Source organism: Marmota flaviventris, chromosome 9 (genome assembly GCF_047511675.1).
Source record: "Marmota flaviventris isolate mMarFla1 chromosome 9, mMarFla1.hap1, whole genome shotgun sequence".
Lineage (NCBI taxonomy): Eukaryota > Metazoa > Chordata > Mammalia > Rodentia > Sciuridae > Marmota > Marmota flaviventris.
This window is the reverse complement of record NC_092506.1, coordinates 98,021,357-98,043,557: the sequence shown is the minus strand read 5'-3', so window position 1 is coordinate 98,043,557 and position 22,201 is coordinate 98,021,357. Positions and strand designations below refer to the sequence as shown.

Below are 22,201 nucleotides of genomic sequence, written 5' to 3'. Positions count from 1 at the left end.
CAGAACCTTGGGGGGAGTGGCCCACAGAGCGGACGCGGAGGCAGCCTTGCCACCCCGGGCCTCACACTGCTTGTACCTTGGGAAAGGAACGCATGCCGGAAGAGGACCAATTTCTGTTGACTTAGCATCCTCTTCATGACCATCATCATCATCTTTATTTTATTTTCTTTGTTTAAAGGCTTCGATTCCTTTTAAGAGTTATTTTTGTTTCCTGAATGTTTTTCTGAACTATCTGCTATACCTTCCACAACCAAACTATGTTGAAGTTTTATTTCAATACTATGACAAAAACACGTTTCACACTAAAATATTCACGCATCCACAGTGCACAAGCTTGCAGTTCTAAAGTAGAATGAGAAACAAAAGCAAAATTTCTATACAAAGGGCTGGCTTTTCCCTTCTCCCCCCTCCCATCCCCCTTAAAGTTTCTGTATTTTTCCCCCACTTGGTTTCCAATCCAGGAAAGTTGTGTTATGACTCCAGACAGTAGTTTTTTTTTTTCTTTGTTTCTACAAATGCTGCCTAAAATGAACAGAAGGCCGATGTTACTTGACTTCAACAGATTTCCAAAAAAAGACACTAATTCCCTGAAGCACACATGCTCTTCCGCTCAAATCTAGATTCTGGGCTCAAAAGGAAATGGGATGTATATATTTTATTTGGCTTTCTACAAAAAGGGGATGTTTGGGGTATAAATGTGTGTTCACCAAGACCAGCCCCAACTATACAATCTTCTCTGCTTCATTCAACAAAGCCTAAGGAGTCCTTCAAAAGGAAGGGCGAGAACGCCTGGGAGGCAGATCCTTTGTCACAGATACAGGCAGGTGGCAGCTAATCAGAAAGTGGTCTAACCCCCAAAGAAAACACAAAAAGAACTGAAAATAGAAAGGCAAAACCATTCCAATGAGATGGATTTTCACCTGAGCTGAACACAGGCAAAAACTGCAAATCAGAAAAGGGGGTAGAACCACTGTAAACAATCATCTTTTGTAAAGTCACCCTGTGCTAAAGCAAGCCCACGAGGATCCTACCTACCTCTAGGCGGTATTTGTAACTCTAAAAAAGAAGAGAAAAACAAAAACAACAACAACAACAACAAAAAGCAGCTATTTTACATGGACATTTAAACACAACCGAAGTCAAACATTTGTCAACCTGTAAACACTGGAAAACAAAGTTGGCAGAAAGGAAGGGAGGAAACCAACACAAACAACAAAACAACGGCCAAAGGAAAAGAAAGCAAAAGAAGTCCGAATACTGCAAATTGAGATCTACCCCCAGAAGCTGCAATTTGGCATTTTTCCTACAAAACAAGAGTCTACGTGGGAACTGAATTCAGCTAGAAAGGTGACACACTTTGCATACTGAACAAATACAAAGTGAACAGAAATGATAACTTATTTATGAGGTTTTACAGAGTTCGAACTCGACTGAAAGTATAAAAATAAACTGTGGACTTTGTTCATTCGGTTAGTCTTAGTGCCTGAAAGTATTTCTCTGAAACTGGTCTGTGCCAATCGGTAACACCAAGTGTGGTCTTTCTGAACCTAGATTTTTTTTTTCCCTTAGCTTCCTAGATTCTTAATTTGGGGTCCTTTTGTTTGATTTTTAAATGGTTTCAGGGAACGGAGTGTCCTAGTTTGGCTGTGGGTTTAACCTTTTTGTCTCATTTTCTTACAAGTGAGTGTGCAACAAAGGAGCCCTTTCTATAAACCTACAAAAAGGAGATCCCATGTTTATCTGTTTAGTTTTTTTTTTTAAAGGCAAAAGACACTAGAGGAATGAGACTGTGTGTGTGTGTGTGTGTGTGCGCGCGCGCGCGCGTGTGTGGTATTGGAAATGCTCTGGTGAAGCTGCTGTGTCACTTTTTATTTTGATTTCTGCTCGTTGCTCATCACCCATCATGCTTTGCTCTCATTCTCCTTTGTTTGTGTGGCGTCGTTGGGGACCGTCTTGACTTCGGCTGGCGCTGGCTTTGTTTCTGACTCCTGGGACTCCGACTTTGCTTCTACAGGGCCCTTCCTGCAGAGAATCAGGAAAACAGCAAGGCTGAGACCCTGGTTTGCAGACATCTCCCCCCTTCTGCCAGGCCCTGGTTGGGGGGGGGGGCAGTTCCAGCCCTTGTCTCCAACCCTGGAGGCATGTTGGAATGACTTGGGAGCTCTAAGAATCACTGATGCCTGGGCTGTGTCCCTGAAAATCCTGGACACAGTGACTTCTGAAAGCACCTCAGGTGATTCTAATGTGCAGCCTAAGCTCAGAAGCCCAGGTCCTTCCTGCTAGAGCAGCCTACCTTGATGTTGGGGCTGTTTTGATCTGGGGCAGGGGAATAGGGTGGTTAAGGCAGCCTGTTCTTCACCTTGACAAGCTGCTTAGAGCCCCTCAACTTGCTCTAAGTAATGTGTGCTGCACTGGGTTCCCCATAGTGGTTCCAGGTCCTCCTCTGCCCCTCACCCACCTCCGCCACCACCTCTTTGGCTTGTCCCTCCCCTACCCCCACTCCGTGCTGTTTAAGGATGATACCTGTATGGTGACCTGGGTTGGGTGAGAAAATACTGTTACAGAGGCATTTGGTATTCGGGAGTTCCTAGTCTTCCCAGATACTCTAAGGGCAGCAGAAACCTGAGTGAATATGGTGGTGGGGGGTGGGCAGCTCAGCCAGTGTGTGATGAAGCTGCTGACAGCATTCTCCCTGTGCATCGGCCTTGGGGGGCTACTTTCTTCTTTTTGCATAATGGTGCCTTTCGGAGGGAGGGACTTAGCCTGGTTCTGGGTGACACTGACTGGGCCCCGGGGTGGCAGATAAGGGCACCTTGGCCTCCTAGCACCTTCCAAGCTGTGCTCATCAGTGGCCCACTGCAAAGCACCCCCAGGGAAAACAGAAGCACTGCTAGGATGATAAGGATAAAACATAATTAACATGGCCTAATTAGAGAGCAGGAAGCTGCTCCGTTCAGGGAGCCCTGCTGCCTGCCCCTGTTACTGCCTCATCCCAGCCCCTTGGTTGACAGTTGGCTGCGAGAAGCCCTGGGTGAGGCTGAGGACACATCTAACAAGGAGGACACAGCACAGCACAAACGCACACCACCACAGGACACAACCTGACGACAGCAGACAGAGAGAGGCCGTACTCGGTCTTTGCTGGTGCAGGCGAAACAGAGCTGTCTGCAGTGGAAGGAGCAAGCTCAGGGGCTTGTCCACTGGCCCCAGCGGCGGGAGCAGGAGAGCCCAGGGCTGCAAAAACATCCTTTGCAAGGTCAATATCTGGGGTCTTGAAGTTCCCTTCGTCCATTTTAAAGTCCTCGCCCTGGGAAGGGTTTGTGGCGCTGACGGAGGCAGCCTCGCTCTTCGGGCTAGCGGGGGCTGTGGCTGCCTCAGGTGGGCTCTTCGCAGCGCCGGGCTGGGTGGGCTCCGGGTCCGGGCCTTTGGTGCTGGGAGCCTCCTGCTTGGCCTGGGGGGCTTCTGTGGCAGGGGCGGCTGCTGCTGCTAGGGGACTGGCTGCTCCAGCGGGGGTGGGGGTTGGTGCGGGGGTCGGCTTGCTGGCCGCAGGGGCCTTAGAGGCCTCCCCCACACTGGCTGGGGTGCTTGGGCTGAGGACAGCTCCTTGATTGGCCAGGACACTAGAAGACAAATTGCTGGCAGGAGCTGAGGTCGGGGTATCACTCAGGTCAACAAGGGGCGCAACCTTAGGGGCTGAAGCTGGGGGCGGGGAGGAGGCAGCAACGCTGGGCCCCTTGGAAGGGGTGGCCTGCCCAGCGGGCACAGAATTTGAGTCCGGCGCGGCCGTGGCCGGCGGGGCAATACTGGAAGTCAGGGTGGTGGTCTCACTGGTGGGGCTGTTCTGTGCAGTGGCAAAGGTTTCGGTGATAGTGTCAGAGTTAGTGGTGACAGTGGTGACAGAAGGCAGCATGTCCTCGACAGTGGCTGTGGTGTCGGCAGGCAGCCTGTGGGAAGGACAGAAAGTAGAAGAGAATAGACAATGAAGCTGAGACGTGACAGAGAAGCTGGGCAGGAGGGCTGAAGCCAAGGAGAGGGGCCATGGGTAGGCATGCAGTCACGCACGGGCAGGAACAAAGGCCCACAGAGAAACGAGCACGCTGAGAGGAAGTACAGCCCAGGCGGGCATCAGAGGACACAGGAGACGACAAAGAACATGGCAGTCTCAAAGGGACCTGCTAGCCTTTCCTCCCTGATGATGGCCCTCCAGCTCTCTGTGCAGGGCTCCGGTCACCTACAGACCTGTCTGGGGCTTTCTCATGCCTGCCCTAGATTTCCACTTCAGGAGAGGCAGCTTCAGTGCAGTGTCTCCCTGCTATCGGCTTCCAGGGCCCCAGAGCACCATGGCCCCGCTATCCTGCAGGGCTTCCCAGGCCAGTGATGGGGAAAGTCAGGAATAAGCAGATGACAAGTGTTCCAATAGCTCCTAAGAGCCGTGGGTTCTTCCAGCCATGGATTTTATGGACCTGTGAAACTCTGTTCCCTTAAACCCTTAAGATGGTTGATAGACAGGCAGGTGGGCAGGCAGGCACAGCTGGTCAGGGCCTCTGGAGGATCCTGAGGCTTCGGAGTGGACGAGGGCCAGGAAACTTTACCAGGTAGGTCCCCGACTTCTGTGGCACAAGGGGTTCTGTAAGGGCACCCAGTCACCCCAAATAGAACCAAGAATGCCCTCTGATGAAAGTGGGAGGGACCAGGCATTTCCTAGCCAAGTAGGTCTTCTGGCCAAGGGCTTCAAAACCTTGGCCTGCCATGTTTGGCTGGTAACTGAGTGGGAAGCATGGCAAGTGGGGGTAGGGTGGCGAGGTGGGTTGTGCACTCTACTTAGGAGGTGTCAGCCCCTCTCTGCCCACATACTCGGGCTCTGTCAGCGGCGTGGTCTCATTGGGTTCTGTGTGTTTCCCTCCGTCATGGTTTGGGGTCCGTTCTTCCTCAGTTCGAACCTCCACGATGGGCTCCTTAGATTCATCTTTCCTGTGGACAGAGTTCAGCTGGTGAGATCAGGGGCCATTGTGGGTATTCCCAAGGAAAGCAGCTATGACTCAGGGTACCTAGGCCTACCTAGTCCAAGCTGGCCAGGTGGGCATCTAGAGCCAGATACAAGCATCTGTGTCTCAGACTGACCCTTGATAGCTGTGGGACCTTCAGTATCTGATGTAATCACCCAGTAACTTGGGGCAAATAATCGCATGTACCTCACTAGTTATGAAAATTAAATGTGATAATGCATGTGAAGTGTTTAGCACAATATCTTGTAGATAAGTGCTCAAACAGACACACATATACACATATGGATACACTTGTAAGTAGGTAGATGTATGTGCACATGTGTACACATGTATATGGTGCCTGGCATGAAATGGGATTAAAGAAATTATTTTCTTGCTCCCTCCTTTCTTAGCCTGCCCAAGCTGTGCCCCACTGGGTGACCATCTTCAAATGTTCTCGCTAACTGGCTCAGTATCTGTTTCTGCACAGATGCTGTTGGAGGAACACTATCTGGATCATCAGCTAAATGAGGATAGAAATTTTATCTGTTTCATACCCTGTTGTAACCTAGAGCCTGGGAACAGTGCCTTGAACTAGCTGCTTGGTAAATATTTGCTTAGTGATGAATGAATGAATGAATGAATGGGAGCAAGGTGAGTGTGTCCCCAAGTGCTGATCCCTCTGCCATAGCTCCTTTCCAGGTCCTTTACTCTGACAAGGCCCCTGCTTGGAGTATCTCAGGGATTTCCTAACTTTCATGAGATTCTAATATGCTGGATGTGGGTTGGGCCCAAGAGTCTGCTTTTCAAAAAGATGGCTCCCAAGCCTGACCCAAGACTATGTTTGCAGGGGCTTTTCTCTGATGCTTTTTGCCCCTCAGTGTTTCCAAGTGGAGAAGGTGAAGCTGAGGGAGAGGTCACTACAGGGCTCAGCGGATGGCTTGGGGGTGGCACCACTGCTGGGCTCCTGGGCTAGGGCAGATCCCAGACCTTGGCAGGGCGGCAGGTCTGCACTCACGAGAAGGCCGCCTTGCCCTCCTCCATGTCCTTGCCCTTGGCTCCAGGCCCAGCTTTTCCACACAGATTGACGGCGATGCACATAAGCAGGCCACACTTGTTCAGGAAGTAGCAGGTGATGTCCACGACCACCAGGAGCAGCACGAAGATGACAATGAGGATGCCCACGATGGCCCCGGTGCTCAGTCCTGAGGTGGGGCTGCCATTGGCTTAAGTGGGAGAAAGATGGCCGGTGGTTAACAGACTGAGATGGAGCCCGTTGACCCTACAAGCAACAGCCCCTGGGGGTCGGGTAGGGCTTAGAGTTCAAAGCCATGGCATTCACACCCAGAGTGACTCCTTCCTTGGGGCCCTTCTATACCCTGGTATTGAGGCAACAGGCTGTCTCTGTCTTCCAGATGGAGGGATGATAGCTCCATCTTATCAAGGGGACAGGAGCATGGAGCTCCTTCAAGTCAAGATGAGAGTGGGGCCTGAAGATGAATCTCCAATCCAGCCCTTGATTTCTGAGCCTCCCCTGTACCCATGCACAGCTGGACTCCTGGTGAGTCCTGGGAGCAGACGGAGCCCAGCCACAGGCAGTGTCTGAGGAGCCTGGATAAAGACATGGTGGAGGGCACTACTGTGTGTCCCCCCTGGACCAGGGCAAAAGGCTTTGCACTGTAGGCAGAGAGTGACTGCTGGGTTTCAGGATGGGCTGTGGCTCTGGGAATAGTGAGGGTCAGGGTTCCCTGGGCTTCCATGGGGCTGGTGAAGGGGGTGGTTCAGGCCCAATGGCATGTGGATACACTCCCTCCCCCCTTTAGGAATAACTCCAAAGAGCCCAACACTGTAGTACACTGGGCTTATGGTTCACGCTTTTGTTCTGTATCCCAGGAGGACAAATGGAGCTCATGTGACTCTGGAGGCATGGAAGACTCCTGGGCCTGTTTTTTTTTTTTTAAGTGAAGGGTCTGGGAATACTCACCATCTGGGAGCCTGGCATGCTTGGATCAGACTTCAGGAAAATCAGCAGGCTCACCCAGAGCTGCACACTCACACACCCAGGCACGCTCACATGCAGGACAGACACCCACAGATGGACACATTCTCACATCCCAGCAGCACCTGGACCCTGGTTCCATTTCTGGCTGGACTCACTCTGAAAGACTCAGGCCCTCTGTCTAGCTCCCTGGTGTTCGTCTACGGTCCCCTGGGCCCATTGATGCTATCACAAAAGCCCCCATACTCTGTTCCTTGCATGGCCGTGGCTGATGTTAGTTGCTTTGGATGGAACTACTGACCTCTTGGTGGTTCCGGTCAGTGTCTGGGAGGCAATGGGGATGTGGGAAGCAAGAACTCACACAGAGCTCTGCCTATAAGTCAGTGTAGAAGTAATGACCCTAAACTGAAATATGGGCACTCCTGATTCATTTTTATTAGGTGCCAGGTTAGGCACAGTAGCCTGCCAATCATATACCATGCCAGTTAATGGGAGGATATGTAACCCATAGATGGGCCCCAATCTTCTTTTCTCATGCAGCCTGTGTTCTGGGAGGAATTATTCTGTCTGTTATATGGGTCCTTACCCAGGCGCTGAAGTGCTTCCCCAACAGCAGTGCCACTCTGCTACCAGCCCAGCATGCCAGAGGACCACTCACAACCTCTTCTTCTAGGTATAATACATGGGACCTGAGCTGAAGGAGAATCTCTAGCTGGCAAATGTTTTTGGCCCCCTTGGGTCATTGGCTTGCTTCCCAGCCTTTCCTCCTTGGCTCTCTGGCTGATCACTTCCAACATTGCTCTGAGGATTTCATCCCATCTCCCAGGAAGTCCCAAGACTAGCAAGATTCTGGCTACCTATGTCTGGGCTTTGGCAGCAGGAAATTAGCTGCTGGCCCCAGCTGTCAGCTAGAGTGGGTCATTTTCTCAGCAGTCAGCTAATGCAGAGGCATTTCTGATTGGTTGAATGAGAACAAAACCATCTCTCTACTTCCCCATCCATCTACATTCTACCCCCAAAGCAAAGAAAGATGCAGGCCTTCCTGTTCTTTAGCACCCCAAGCTGTTGGGGAAGTCACTATAGCCAGGGGTTTTCTCTCTATTCCATGACACTGGGCTTGAAGCCACTGCAACATCCTGGAAGCAACACCCGGTAGGTAGCAAGTGCCCATTTCCTGAAGGAGGAGTTGTAAGTATTTTTTTTTTTTTTTTTTGGTGTGAGAGGCTATGTCTGTATTTTTTTACTCAATGGCATTAATTCTATGTTCTGAGGCTTATAAATATTGTCTTCTGAGACTGCTTACATCTTACTGAAAAGCTGCTCTGTGTGCAGGACAGGGCAGCAGCTGAGCAGTTTCTGCTCTGGGTTCATCAGATCCAGCTGTTGGCTGCACTGATTCTGAGCACATTTGAGAGAAGGTGTTGGGGGGAGGGTTCAGCAAAAATACTCTGCACTATGGAATAAACAAAAAGGGTAGTAGTCTCTCCTTTCATTTGATATAAAATTCAAAGCCTTCTCCCAGCCTAAAAGACCCTAATTGTGGTGCTGGCCTCAGGCCTCAGGTCACCTTCTCAGAAAGGGCTCACCTGATTTTTTTACCTAGTGAGGCTCCTGTACTCAGGGCCTACTACATTACCCTGTCATAATCTCCTTGCCTTTTTCTATTCATTTACATTTTCATTATCACTGGCTAACTCTTCTCAAAAAACCTAGCAGATGCCCTCTCTCTCTTCTGTTTCCTCAGCACCTGGGATGACCCTGACTCACAGAAAATGTTCCCTGCACAACATATTTGTCACATGAACTAGCGAGCTTTTGACCTGGAGATGAGAACACTGCTTCCAAATAATAAAGCTTTGTCATGAGAAGGGAAAGATAGCCTTTCTCTGTATGGCACCAGTGATATTAATTATGAGGGTGGGGCCAGATTGCAGTTCCACGTGAAATAGCTAGTCCAACACAGTGAGAGCTTCCTTGGTAGGAGAGCTCCCTGTGGCTGGAGGCTTTTAAGCAGAGGCGAGACAATCTCTTGGCAGGGATGTTGTAATGGTGTGGATGAGGTTCCTCGATAGAGGATGTCTGCAAGTCCTCTTCAACCACAAGAGCCTGTCATTCCAGGTCAGACATTCTACAGTGCCCAGCACATGGTACAGGTTCCCTCATGCCACTCCATAATGTCCACCGAGGACTTTTTCTGGAAGGCTAAAATGCTCAATAAAATCCTATCTTTGATCATTGACCCTTGTGATTTTATTTTTCCATGAAAAATAAACACCTTTTAACTCAATGATTCTCCACATGCAGTGGAATTCCTGGGGTTCTTGTTAAAAACTGAGAAGCTGGGGCTCCTTAAGTCTTTGAAATCAGAATCACTGGGGATAGTCTCAGGTCTTCCTTTCCCTAAATCATACTGAATTAAAGCTGATCCTATGATCCATCATCAAGTAGGAGATGGGCTGCTTGCCCTGATATTTTGACAAAACAGAGGTGGCCTGATGTACTGGATAGATTGAGAAAAAGCAGACTTGTCCCTAAAACCAAGGAGTCCCTCAGGCCACCACTGCTAAGAACTAAGACTTCTAGAGCAAGTGAGGTGCTCCTCAGGTTGAAGAGAGAGTGCTGGCCTCATTTACAATAAGGGATAAGCCACAGGACAGATGAAAGGTTATTCGAGGCAAGTCAGAACTCATTCCCTCTTGGTGGATGTCACAGGAGTTTTCAGTTCAGGAAAGCTAGAGGGACAAGTGTCATCTCCTGCATCTCATATGTAACATTTCATGAAAGGAAAAGTAAAAAACCTTTGGGTGTCTATCTTTGCCACCATTGTCCCCTGACCTCCTTGACTAACTCGCCTGTGTCCCTGCATGCTAAGACAGCTTCTTGGAAGCAGCCTCCTCACAGCCTGGGCAGTGAGACTGCAAGGCTGGGGCTGTCTGTCTTCTGTGGTTCCTGGTTTGGGAGAGGGTGGTACTTAAGTGGGAACTCACTTGCCCCAAGACAGAGGCCCATAGATACTTACATTCTTTCTTTCTTTTTTTTAATATTTTGTTTTAGTTGCACACAATACCTTGATTTTATTTTTATGTGGTGCTGAGGATTGAACCTAGTGCCCTGCACGTGCTAGGCGAGCGCTCTACCACTGAGCCACAACCCCAGCCCGGACACTTACTTTCTTGTGCCTTAAATTGGGAACATGGTTCTCATGCCTTACAGCTGCCCAGGTGAGCCAGAGTCATTGTGCCATGAGATATGGGTGTAGAAGTTCCCTCTTTGTCCCTTAACCCTCCACATGACTGTCAGATTCTCAGAACAATTGAGCTGGAGTCTGATTCACTCATAAAACCCCACATGTCTGTTTGCTCCTTCCTGGAACTTGTTACACAGATGGCTGGTCTCAGGGGCCTTTGAGAGGTATCGAAGGATGATAACAAACAGAACATAGTTGGCCAAAGAGGACCTTCTTTCATTTCTATCTCAAGATCCCCTTGTAGCCTCTGTTAGGAGTAAAGGTTGCTGTGTAATTGGAAGACCTTGTTTCAGAGCTATGCATCTAATGACTCAGAATGTGCCTCTGTCCTCAGAGCAACCACCTTCTAAGTTCTGCAAAGGCACTTTCCCCTCCTCTGCCTGCTGAGGATTCTAAGGCAGAAATGGATTCCTTAGGATAGCTGATAAAAACAGTGTTCCACATGAGGGAGGAAAGAAACTCCTTTGGCTACAGCTCCATGAGATCAGGCTATGAATGTGAGGTCCAATTTAAATGTCTCTCTAGGTAATCAGTTATCATGGGAGACAGAGGGAAAGGGCTTTTGACACTTTGTTGGACACACAACATTAAATAAAATTGAAACACGCTGGAGAATTCACATGAACTGTTATATCCTTTAATAATGCAAAGGTGTAAACTTCATAAAGGCCTCACTGATTATCTACACAACAATGTTAGCATTCTTATTAGTAAAAAATGTGATCCAAACCTGCTGTATAAATATTCCAAAAATGAGCAGAGAAACCCCATGTCATGTGGCATGTGGACAGCACTAGCGCAGGGCACAAAAGTAGGGTGGCTGGGCAAAGCAGGAGTGTGCGTTCCTGTGGGGCTCTCTGAGGGCCGCTTTCTTAAGGATCCCTGGCAGGGCTGGGGGTGGCAGCCTTCCTTGGGAACTCAAGTGTTAGGTGGGTGGAGGGATGCACACTATCTCTGTCTTTTGAAGGCAAACTATTATAAACCACAGCTCTGTTTGCAAGACCCCAAAGTTTTTCTATCTGAGGGTTGTCCAGCCCTGGGATGAGCTGAGGGATGTGCTGAGGGCACAGGAACAGTCAGGCCTCTCAATATTTAGAGTTATATCAGATATACTAATGCTGTCCCTTTCCTCTGGGTGGCCTGGGACCAGACTGAGTCTGACCCCAGAGCTGGCCCCCATAGGGTAAATATGTGTGACTTCTACCCAGGGTGACCAGAAGAACAGGAGAATTATGGAGGGGATCTCTTCTCCCTCCCCACAGCTCTCCCTAACTGACCTGTGATTCTCATGTCAGCCCTAGGGTACCATGTTCCTCTCCCCAGTGCTTTTCCCTGTGCCCAAGAACCATCCTGCTTCACTGCCTGGTGGGAAGAGGAGTCTGGGCTCCAGGAGAGAGGTTTGTGGCTGGGCAAGGGTGATGCCTGCCTGAGTTAAGCCACGTGGAGCTTTAACACTGAATACTGGGGACATTGGTGGGTGCCAACACAGGTAGCTTTGCCCACAGACCATAGCTCAGGGTCATTTGAATTCCCAAAGGGAAAGGCTAGTCTTTGAACATTAAAACACAACTGAAAAAAAAAAAAAAAGAACCAAAAAGAACAAAAATCAAACTTCTGTGGAGATGTTCAGAGATGAGATAGGTAGAATGATGGGTGACCACAAGTGGGGAGGGAGTCTTTATTTGGTAGAAAGTCCACCCCCGAGCATACAAGCTCACACTACTGGGTGGGATTCAGCCCTGCATCTCCAAATGTCCAACCTCAGAAAAAACATCCACCTCTTCTCCCGGGTGAACTCCCCAACAGCTGACAGGAGCACCTGGCTTTTCATGAGGGTTTTCAAAGTGTCACTGAATCAATTGACCAATAGGGAAGCTAGGGCATTCTGGTAGAGCTGACAGGCTGAGCCATCCCTGATTTAGTGACACTTTAGTGGGGCTGAGTGGTCTGGGAGTGGCCTGTTCCACCCCTTTTTCACTTCTGAGTATAACAGTGAAGGCGGGAGTTGGGACTGGTTCACAGTGGAAGCTTCCAACCTGCCTGGTGTACAGGTGATTATGGTAACAATGTGGGTCACAGCTAGACCACAACCCCCAAGACACAGAGGTCTGTGCTGATCTGCGATATGCTGCTAAGCAACAGGAGAATTACCCCTGCTGGGAGACAAGCACCTTTCAAAGCCAGCAGGTGTTGGGCACATTGTGTCTTGGCCCTGTTCACAGAAACTGCAGAAGATACTGGTTATAATACCAGGACCAAAGTACCTCCCAGAACATTCATCAGCCTCAGAAAATATCCTAATTGATTCAGCTTTTTCCACTTCATAGGCAACAGGGGGGTTAATTTGCCCATCATGTCAGCAGAGTGCTCAGGTGAATCACCAAATCTGGCTCTTTAAACTGGGGCACTTAAATACTTAAATGCAAGCCAAGCCAGCTATTAATTGAAGGGCACAGGAGGGGCACAGAGTTAGAATGAGAGGGGGCATGTGGCGATTTCGACAATCTGAGGAGAGCTGTAGAACCCCAATTCTTCCTCTGCTACATTTTAGGTATGAACAAAAAAATTGCAATAGGTAGCAGAGACGCAGGAACTTTGCGGGGGGGAACCTAGCCCGATGCTTCTTTCAAAACATAGTATTTAAAGAAAGAGCTCTCAGATTCTTTTTACTGCCATTAAAAAGGGGGCAAACTCCTTATGAAGTGGCACAAATATTTGTGAATGGCCAAAATCAGGAGGTATAGCTTTTCCCAATTGCAAAGCCTTCCTCTTCCACATACACTGCTCGCTCAGCTCAGTGGCTGTGGTGGGGCCAAGGTAGTCCTGACAGGTTCTTCCAAAGGGGCACTCATCGCTTTCATAGGAACTGGGCTTTTAAGCAAATTTAGTTTTTGTGTTCAAGTTCCTAACAGAGCAAAAGAAGAGTCACTGCAGAGAAAAGCAATGAGACAAAGGTGTAGGATGCAGAATTGCCTCCCAAGGTAGCTGCAGTATTAGGCAATGGGTCCCCAGAGAGAATGTGGTTGTTTAAAAATAAATGTGGCAGTGGGGATGTCCCAGTGACGTCCAAGGTGACAAGTGTAACGACAGACACAGGAAGGGGAGGGAGGGGGAGAGAAGGAAAGAGAAGGCAGAGACAGAAACAGAGAAAAAAAAAATAGATAAAAAGAAAAACAATTAGGTCAAATATAGAAAACACAAGAATTCAAGGTTAATTCAACTTAGTAAATTAAACTGACAAAGGTTAGGGAAGAGTTCAGTGCGGTATCAATACCACAGGCCAGGTCAGAAGCTCAGCAAGGCCAGAAGCAGCACAGCGGGGTTAACTGGGGGAGGTCAGGGGCCAGCGAGCAAATGAAATTAAAGTGAGAGAACAGGAGCCTCCACAGTGAAATCCCAGGGTCTGATTAGGGCAGTGTTACCTCTTACTAAGGTGAAGCCTCAGTTGCAGCCAGCAAGTGTATGGTCTTCTAGTCGCTAGTGATTTTGCCTGAAGCGGTAGAGATGCATTGGATGTCTGCGCTAGATCAGCAAACTGTGCATGAGGTGGGGGCTGCCTTGGTAGCGCTGAAGCAGACCTGTCTTCCTACTGCACAAACACCGCCATTGTGCTGCTGTTAGAGTCCTGTGCACCTCACCTCCACCACCCTGCTGACCACAGCATTCAACCACAAATGTGTCTTGTGATGCAAAGAGGTTTTATTCTTGGACAATAATACAATGTCCAGGAACTTCCAACCAAGCAGAGCCACCTCCTTCTAAGTCCTGCACAGTAGACCTGCACAGCCATCATGGATAAGGTGAGCAACCCTCTCCGGCTTAGTGGGCACTTGGATGATTCACAAGGATTCTGGAGGACAAGGTCTCCCTAATATTTTTGTGTCTGACTCCCAAATTCCAGAAGTTGATGTTGCTGGTAGTATCCAGCATGGGAACACAGCCTGCCTAAGTGACTGCTTATGGGGGCTCACCCCAGGGAACAACTGCCTTAAGGAATCTGTCTTGCTGCAAAGAATTTACTCAAGCCTCACATTCTCCAACCTTCTAAGTGACTGCAAAGGCAGGACAGATCTGGACCTCACATCCTATGTCAGTTTCAAAGAAAAACTGACCAAATAACACAGGAAAGAAGGGGCGAGGAAAAGCAAGTCCACCCAGATTTGGACATCCTAATAAGCAGCAATGAGAACATTCCTCACCAAGTGCCTTGACTTCTGCACCTGTAGGGACACGCCCACCCCAGCCCGAGACAAGGAACCTTCCCGTCCACGCTTCGATCTACAGCTTAAAACTCACCTGCCAACTTGCTGGAGGCCCCACGTGTCTCCCAGACATATCCATTCACACACAAGCAACCATCCAGAATCACTCACCGACCTCTTGTTTTGTTGCTGCCTGACTATATCACTTTTGCACACCCAGCCCTGCATTTCAAGCAGCCCACACCCCTTGTGGCCTGTCTCCCCCTGGAAGGAGCAATCACGACAACTGAGCCAAGGAACTGGCAATCTCTACAGATGGGACAGGCATAATGGGGGCTGCCCAAGACTGTCTTCCTACCACACCTGAACATGGCAGAGTATATGGGGTCCCCTCCAACAGCTTGCAGCTGTAAGATCTATGTCTCTTCTCCTGCCTATGGTTGGCATTTGTCTGGTCTGGAAAAGCAAAGTGATAGCTGAAGAACTTTTTCTTTGAGGGATTTGGCCAATGAGAGGACTGGTCATCAGTGGCAAGGTAGCTAGGCCAGAAAGCAGAACTATCACTTTATTCCCACACTTGAGTCCATCCTGGATCCCTAGAGACAGATCTGCATCTCCTAGGAGCTCTGCCACCTATACAATCTCTAGCAGACTGCCTGCCTTTCATGGATGGTGCTTTCCAGCATCTGTCTTCTCCACCTGTTCCATTTTAAGAGGTTCAATTTAATTTCCATTTCAGGGGAGAGGCCCTTGGCAGATAGGATTTGTCACTAACTGGGCACCATCTCTTCCTTCTCTTGGGGTCACCATAGAGAAGAGATTTGGACCATGGTCATGCAGAGAAAGCCAGCATCATATAGAAAGTGCATAAAACAGTTATGTGTTCTATTATGGAATGGTAGATGGCAGATAAGGTCTCATAAAGGATCCTTACTCAACCAGTATCCAAGGCAAGGCAGGAGCTGGGCATTTCCCATCTGAGGGGTTCATGGACTGGTTAGCATCGGTCCTTCAAGGCCGAATGAGACAGGACCTTTTCCCCAGGATGCTTGGCCAAGCCTTCCTGGGGGTCCAGTACATCTCAACCCACTGCGCAGATAGGTACAAGGCAAAACTAAGCTTGGCTGGGCAACCAGTCGTGAGGATGGCTGTAAGCAAGCAAGTTGTCAGGGTGTTCAGGCGCATTAGGAGGAGCAGCACTTGTGCATTAATTCAAAGCGGAAAACTACAAGAAAGCGGAGGCAGTCATACCTGGGATGGCTGTGGGCTGGGCCGAGGTCTTGAACACAAAATGAGCTGCCTTGGACTTCCCTTGCTGGTTCTCAGCCACCACATACACCTCGTACTCAGCATTCCAGTCCAGGGACTTGAGCATGACATGGTCACTACCAGACGGGAGCCTGATCTCTGGTTTCCACTCGGAGGAAATCTTCTGGGAGAAATCGGCAGGAAAGATACCAGACACCAGAAAGTTTTAATAAAAATGCTGGTGAGACCTGCTAAAAGGCAAAACTTAGGGAGTCTAAAACTACAGGTGTCAAATTGCAAAAACAGGAAGCAATAAAAGAACATGGTCCTTGTTCTTTATGAGCCTGAAAAATGCACAGATGGGGAGGTCAACCTTGAAGGTTTGCAAGTGCCAGTGTGCACAGGGCCAACACCCTCACTGTCTCAACACTTTCAGGGCATGCAGGGGCTCAAGCACATTCCCCTTTGGTCCAGTCTACATTCTGGAATGCTGGGCACACAGACATGAGGGCTTTTTAAAAGTGTAGTTAAATGAATACGTTTCTTGTTCTATTTCAGAATTCTGCTCACACTCAGGTGTGTGATTCACCTTTCTGACCTGTGAGCACTGCATAGACTCCAATTTCACTATCAACACTCATTTATTGAGCACCCAATTTGTGCCAGGCACTGACCTAAAGGCTGTCTACACATTTTCTCATTGTGTCTCTACAATAAGTCTACAGGAGGTTTTTGTCAGGCTCTTACCAAACCTGATGATGGGGATGTGAGAGGGAGGGTAGGTAAATTCCCAAAGTCACTCTGTAGTCAAGGTTGGAGCTAAATCCCTCTGGGCCCAAAGCTGTGTAGGGTGCTTTCATAGTAGGGAGCTCGGCATACATCTATTGAAATGAATTTCAATATTATTATTTATTCTACACAATGTGACTTGGTCTCCAGCACTGTAGCTGAAGGGATGAGGTTCTGCTGTCAGGCCTGATCCAGAGATCCTCAGAAGGGCCATGAGGAGCACCCCACAAGGAGGGCCCCACACAGCATTGCCTAGGGCAAAATGACAAGCTTGAAGGCTAGGATTCTGGGTGTGTCTTTTTTTCTCAGCCAGCATTCTCTGGTTATTGCCTTCACCTTTGCCAATGAATTTGCACTGGATGGGAGTTTACAAAGCCATTGTTAAGCAAGCGCCTCCTTAACAAAACAGTTGTGGGAAAAGATGCAGAGGCCTCTGAGAAATCTTCATGTGGTTCTGATCACAACCTCCAGCCCTTTCTCGAGGCCTGTGCCCTGAGATACATGCTGGACACACAGGAAGGTCTGACAAATGCTTACTGAAAGACAGGCTGCTCTTCTGAGAGCAGAACATGGCAACAATGGAAGGTGGTCCAGAGCCCCACAGGCCCAGGGCTGATGGGAGTCATCTTACAGCAAAAGAGGTCTTACCAGGCAAAAGCATTTGGATCAGTCAAAAAGACACCTTAGGAGCTCATAACCCACTTGAATCAAATTGTGAAATATGATATATCAAGAACTATGTAATGTTTTGAACAGCCAACAATAAAAAATTAAAAAAAAAAAAAAAAAAAAAAAAAAAAAAAAAAAAAAAAAAAAAAAAAAAAAAAAAAAAAAAAAGAATGTGATAGTGCCCATGCCAGGGCCTGAGACTATTACGGGGAAATGCTAGAAAAAGTTCTGATTTCCTAGCGCCTAAGCAGGATGCCTGGGCTGTGCTGTAAGTTAGCTTTGTGTCTGCCACTACGGGGTCCTGTTTTCATTTAAAACAAAAAAATTGAGCCGTCTGTCTGTACTCTTCTTTCTCTGTCTTCCTCAGCAAACATCATTACAGAAGAGACAACCCGACTACAAAGCAAATATTCAATAAAGCAAACATTATGTTATATAATACATATTAATAATACATGATAATAGTTAGCAAACAATAAGTTTTGAAGTGAAAGGGAGAGGGTGGTTAACATTACTGAAATCTAAAATAGCTCGGGAGTTTTACTCCGGTTGGTTGTCTTTCTAACAGAGTTATGATGGCTGGCCCTGGAGGTGGCCTCTTGTGGGAGAAACTTCTAGCTGGAGCCTGCATCTTAGCAGAAACTGCAGCTACCATTTATAGAGGCTTCCAAGTGCCACCCATACTTCAGGTTCTTTGTAGACAATATTGTGAATCTTTACAACTTGGTAAGTTATTCTATCCCCATTTTGCAGGTGAACTAATGGAGGTTTTGGAAGATTGGGTGACCTAGTCAGGTCTTATGCTGGTACGTGGTAAAGCGGAAACTGGATGCCTTGCCTGTCTGGCTCTAAAACCCATGCTCTGTCTACTGGGCCACATTAGCTTAACAATGGCCAGAGGCAGTCCATCCTACCAGTCCATCTGCTTCCAGTGGAGTGTGCAAAGACCTGCCTGGTCTTGGCATCCTTCTCTGCCCTGAGGAAGCATACAGACCTCTCATTCTGTGGTCCCTCTGGGCTGGGCCTTAAAAGGTCAACTGAGTTTTCCCCTGCTATATCAGATCACCCCGGCATGACTTAGAAATTAAGTGGGAAGCAGGGCTGCATTGACAGCCTGCCCACTGGCTGAGAGGAGTGCCTGGAAGGCTCTGTGCTGGACCAACTCTCTAGAAGCCTAACTAGCTAATGACCCAAATGTCACTTCCACCTCAGGGGCTGATCACACGACAGAGAGAGGAAGCCAACTTCCTGGAAAAAGCCTTACTTGGGCAACTTGAAGAAAGGAAGCTGCTCTCTGGCTCATTATTTTCTATTGCTAAGAAACTCTAGCAACAGGCTGTTCCCAATGCCCAGAGACTTCTTAACATCTCTTAGCAACTCTTGTGGTTGATGATGAACAAGCATCGTTGGATTTGGAGAGGCTGGGGGTGAAAGGTGGAATGCTGGACATCTTAGATGAGTGATGAGCAAGACAAAAGAAGAGGCTTAGAGCCAAAGAGCAGGGGAAGGGAACGGTGCAGGCTTAGGATCTTAAGGCAGCTTCAGGCAGGGGTAAGAGCCCAGGCTCATCAGTTACTTGAGCCTGAATTCAAATTCCAGCTCACCCAGCTGGGTAAGACCTCCAGCTTCTGATGCAGCTCTGGTTACTTCACCTGTACAGTGAGGAAAATTTCAAGTCCCGCTTCACAGGGTTTTTGTGCAGAGAACACGCCTTTACATAACTTTATAGAAAAATTTAAGAACCAGGAAAACCAATCATGGTGTGGGTCTGTCAACACCACAATCATTTTAAGTGTTTTCAAATGGTCCGATGGTCTAACAGTTCCAGATGGTCTTAGGATTTAAAACCCTGTGAATTTTAAATCCTCAAGTGCCCATGAGTCAGCCATAGGGCACAGTACAAGAACTGTCTCACTCCAGCCTACCTGGGCTTCACATGGTTGTCCCTTCAAAGGACAAGGCAGGTGTCAGTGATGCAGGGATGGGGTAGAGTCTGGGGTAGAAGGCTACTCACCGCTCGGTACTTGACCAGATAGTGTCTGATGGGGGAGCCGCCGTCGTCCTGCTTGATCAAGTTCACCTTAATAGAGTTCCCGTCCTCTCCCATCTGCCCTTCGAGTTTAGGTGCACTGGGCTCCCCTGAAACAGCCAGTGAATTCACATGAAATTTTGGTCCACAGAATGATAATCAGATCCATCAGAATGGGATATAGGGATGGGAGGGGAAGGCTGGGCACTTTTCTTGCTTTTTCACAAATTGAATGATTAAAACACAATAATACAAAACCTCCAAGTTCCACTTAGTTGCATCACTCAGTTGTAGCTCAAAGGGAGTGTGTCTTTTGTAAATGTGCTGGGTAACACTCTCCCTACCAGCACTCTGTTTTACTAACAGGGTTTTCCTGTCTCTCTCACTGCTACTTTCATTTCCTTTCAGCTGCTCTCACACTGCAGATATAATTTTTATGAGCCTGGCACATCTTGATGGACAGCCTGAAATATGGGAAAATGTAAGTGTTTGAGCAGAAAAGTTACACCCATAGAATTATTTTTCAAAACAGTCCAGTTTTTCCCTCGGGTACATCACTCACCCCAAAGGCCCAAGGGTTTGATCCAATGGGATTGAATGCTGTTACATTCTTGTGACTAGCTTTTCATGAATTAAATTTTATTGTTTAGAATCATTTAGAAAAATAAGTTTCCAGTTATGATTAAATAAAGCACAAACTGCCACAGGCAAGTTTCCTGTAACTATACGGCATTTATGGCTCAACTGAGTGAGTGATAATCCTCAGCACTTCAATGTATTAAAGCAACAGTCATTAAAGTACTTTCTCTTTGTGAGAGGGGAGAGAAAGAAATTGGTTTTAGCGCTGCTCAACAGAAAAGGAAAAAAGTCAATGTTTTTCTTTATGTGTAGTATATGCTTGCTCAGACTGAGGCGCTATGAATCCGAGTTTGAGAAGAAAGATGAACTTGAATGTGAAAAACTACCAGGGCTAGGATGGCTCTTCTCTAAGACGCGGATTTACTTTGAGAGAAACTATTTTGTTAGTGTATGCTGAAAGCAACAGGTGAGAGATTATCTGATATCAAGAGTAACAATTAAGATTCAACACACTTGGGAATCCTGCACTTACTGGGAGGAGCCACCTCCATTATTATCTCTTGAGCTCAGAGAGGAGGCTTGGGGGAAGCTATGCAATAGTAACCTTATGGGTGAGTCCCTCTGTCTGGCCAGGAAAACAATCACAAACATGATAGAAGAGCCAGGAAAAGGCTGTCACTAGGCTGTGGACCTCATCACCCCACTCTGTACCACTGGCCCTGTGGGAGCGGGCTGCTGGCAGAGGCAGTGTTTAGCTTGGCCTCCTTGCCCAGCTACTTTGTGAGCCTCCTCCCTTTGATACAAGGAGGAGCTGTAGAGAGCTAACATAAAGCCTCGCTATTTAGCACATCAGGCCAGCAGCGCGCATATCACCTGGAACTTGTTAGAAATGCAGACTCTCATTTGGTGACTTGGGTGCACGGTTAGGTTTGAGCAACGACAGTGACAGGGACAAATAACACCTGCAGCAGGAAGGATATACAGTCTTGATGTCTAGGGATGTTTAGGAAAAGTTGTGTTTATTATTTGTTTTCTACAAGAAGGAATTAAAGGAAAATGAAGACAGGATTACCAAAATAAATGGGCTTCAAGCAAAAATTATCCTGATTTTCAGCCACTATCTACCACTCAAACTACTCAGTGGAAAATATGTAGACATTTAGTTTAGGTAAATCAAGGTATGTAGACTTTTCTAAATCTTAGATGCTAATTTAGGTATGTCTACATCATTGTAAGTGTCCAGTGTCAAAAGAAGCTCAAAGTAGAGTCTGTTTTAGAGTAGGCAGGAGCTCTGTGTAGATTCTACAATGTTGAACCAATGAAAGGAGGAGACACCGTAGAACTTGGTAGATTCCTTTCTCTGACTTAATTAGGGTAACCTTCTTATCACAGTTAGACTGGAACATTCCAGGTTTTACCACTGCAAGTTTGACATCCCAGGAAACCCCTCAGGCCCAGGCAAGCTAGGATGGATGGTGACCCTGACTGATGGGAAATGTACCTTAATTGCAACATGCTGTGTGTTGGATGGTGTATCTGCCTTTAGGAAGGAGGTGATTTCTATCAGGCAGTGTCAGTGACCCTTCTAACACATCAACTAGGCAAGGACCACATGCTCCCCCAGGGACTCCTTGGGACCACTCAAAAATGAGTTTCTGGGGGCTGCTTTGCCTGATGCATCTCACTCTTTCCTCATGGAATGGAGTAGTGTGGGTTTTCAAGGCTGAGTCAATACCATGAGATGCCTTCTCTGAACTCTGCTTCCCGGGAGCTGTGATGTCATAGCCAGGTTACCACTTTTTGCATGTCTGCAGCATGTGGCCACTGGATGGAATACTAGGGTTCCTTCCGGCTCTGCCACGTGGTGACACTGTGACAGGGTCACCGCACTAGAGTGATCTCCCAACTACGCCTCTGCTATTACAACACCATGAAAAAATGAACCTATGATATATGCCTTCAGCCAATTTTAGGGAGATATACCCTAAGATTGACAATTCTATATCTCTAAGGCACAAAGTTGTCAACTTTTGCTGTACAATTTTTGAAAACTTTTCTCAAAAATGTTCTATCTTTGAAAAGAGAATCCCAAGCCTCTTTAAAGATACATGAACAAAAAAAATCTCTCCAAGGAATGCTTGCAGAATCCAATGGCCCACAAGAAGAAACTCTCTCATGTCTGGATTTGTTTCAGAAAAAAAAATATTATTGGAATCACAAGAAAAGCCCCTAAAAACTGTGCCACAGTTAAAGTTCTAACATTTACTATAGTTAGAACACTATAATTTGCTACCATTTTATCTGAGTGACTACCATGTTAGTCAGATGTGTATTGTTTTCTCATAGAATTTTAAGAATTTTCTATCGTATAATTTTTAGGTGTATTATTTAGAGTGATTTTCCCACACAATTTATTCACCAAATATGTACTGTGTGTCTACTAGATACCAGGTA

The 22,201-nt window shown here is 47.5% G+C and overlaps 1 protein-coding gene across 3 annotated transcripts in view; it reads right to left on the bottom strand.

Moving 5' to 3' along the window:
• Window positions 1-445: 445 nt before the first annotated feature.
• Ncam1 (neural cell adhesion molecule 1) overlaps window positions 446-22,201 on the bottom strand; it is a 295,967-nt gene continuing 274,211 nt past the window's right edge. The window contains exons 15-20 of one of the 3 annotated variants that reach the window (XM_071616709.1): window positions 19,154-19,278; window positions 15,685-15,862; window positions 6,004-6,211; window positions 4,855-4,971; window positions 3,132-3,944; window positions 446-2,022 (exon numbers count right to left, since the gene is read on the bottom strand). In XM_071616709.1, coding sequence (XP_071472810.1) covers window positions 1,902-2,022; window positions 3,132-3,944; window positions 4,855-4,971; window positions 6,004-6,211; window positions 15,685-15,862; window positions 19,154-19,278 — 1,562 coding nt within the window. In that variant the 3' untranslated portion in view covers window positions 446-1,901. Of the gene's footprint in view, window positions 2,023-3,131; window positions 3,945-4,854; window positions 4,972-6,003; window positions 6,212-10,905; window positions 13,217-15,684; window positions 15,863-19,153; window positions 19,279-22,201 lie in introns of those variants that run through there. The other 2 variants (XM_071616710.1, XM_071616711.1) reach the window with 2 other exon arrangements.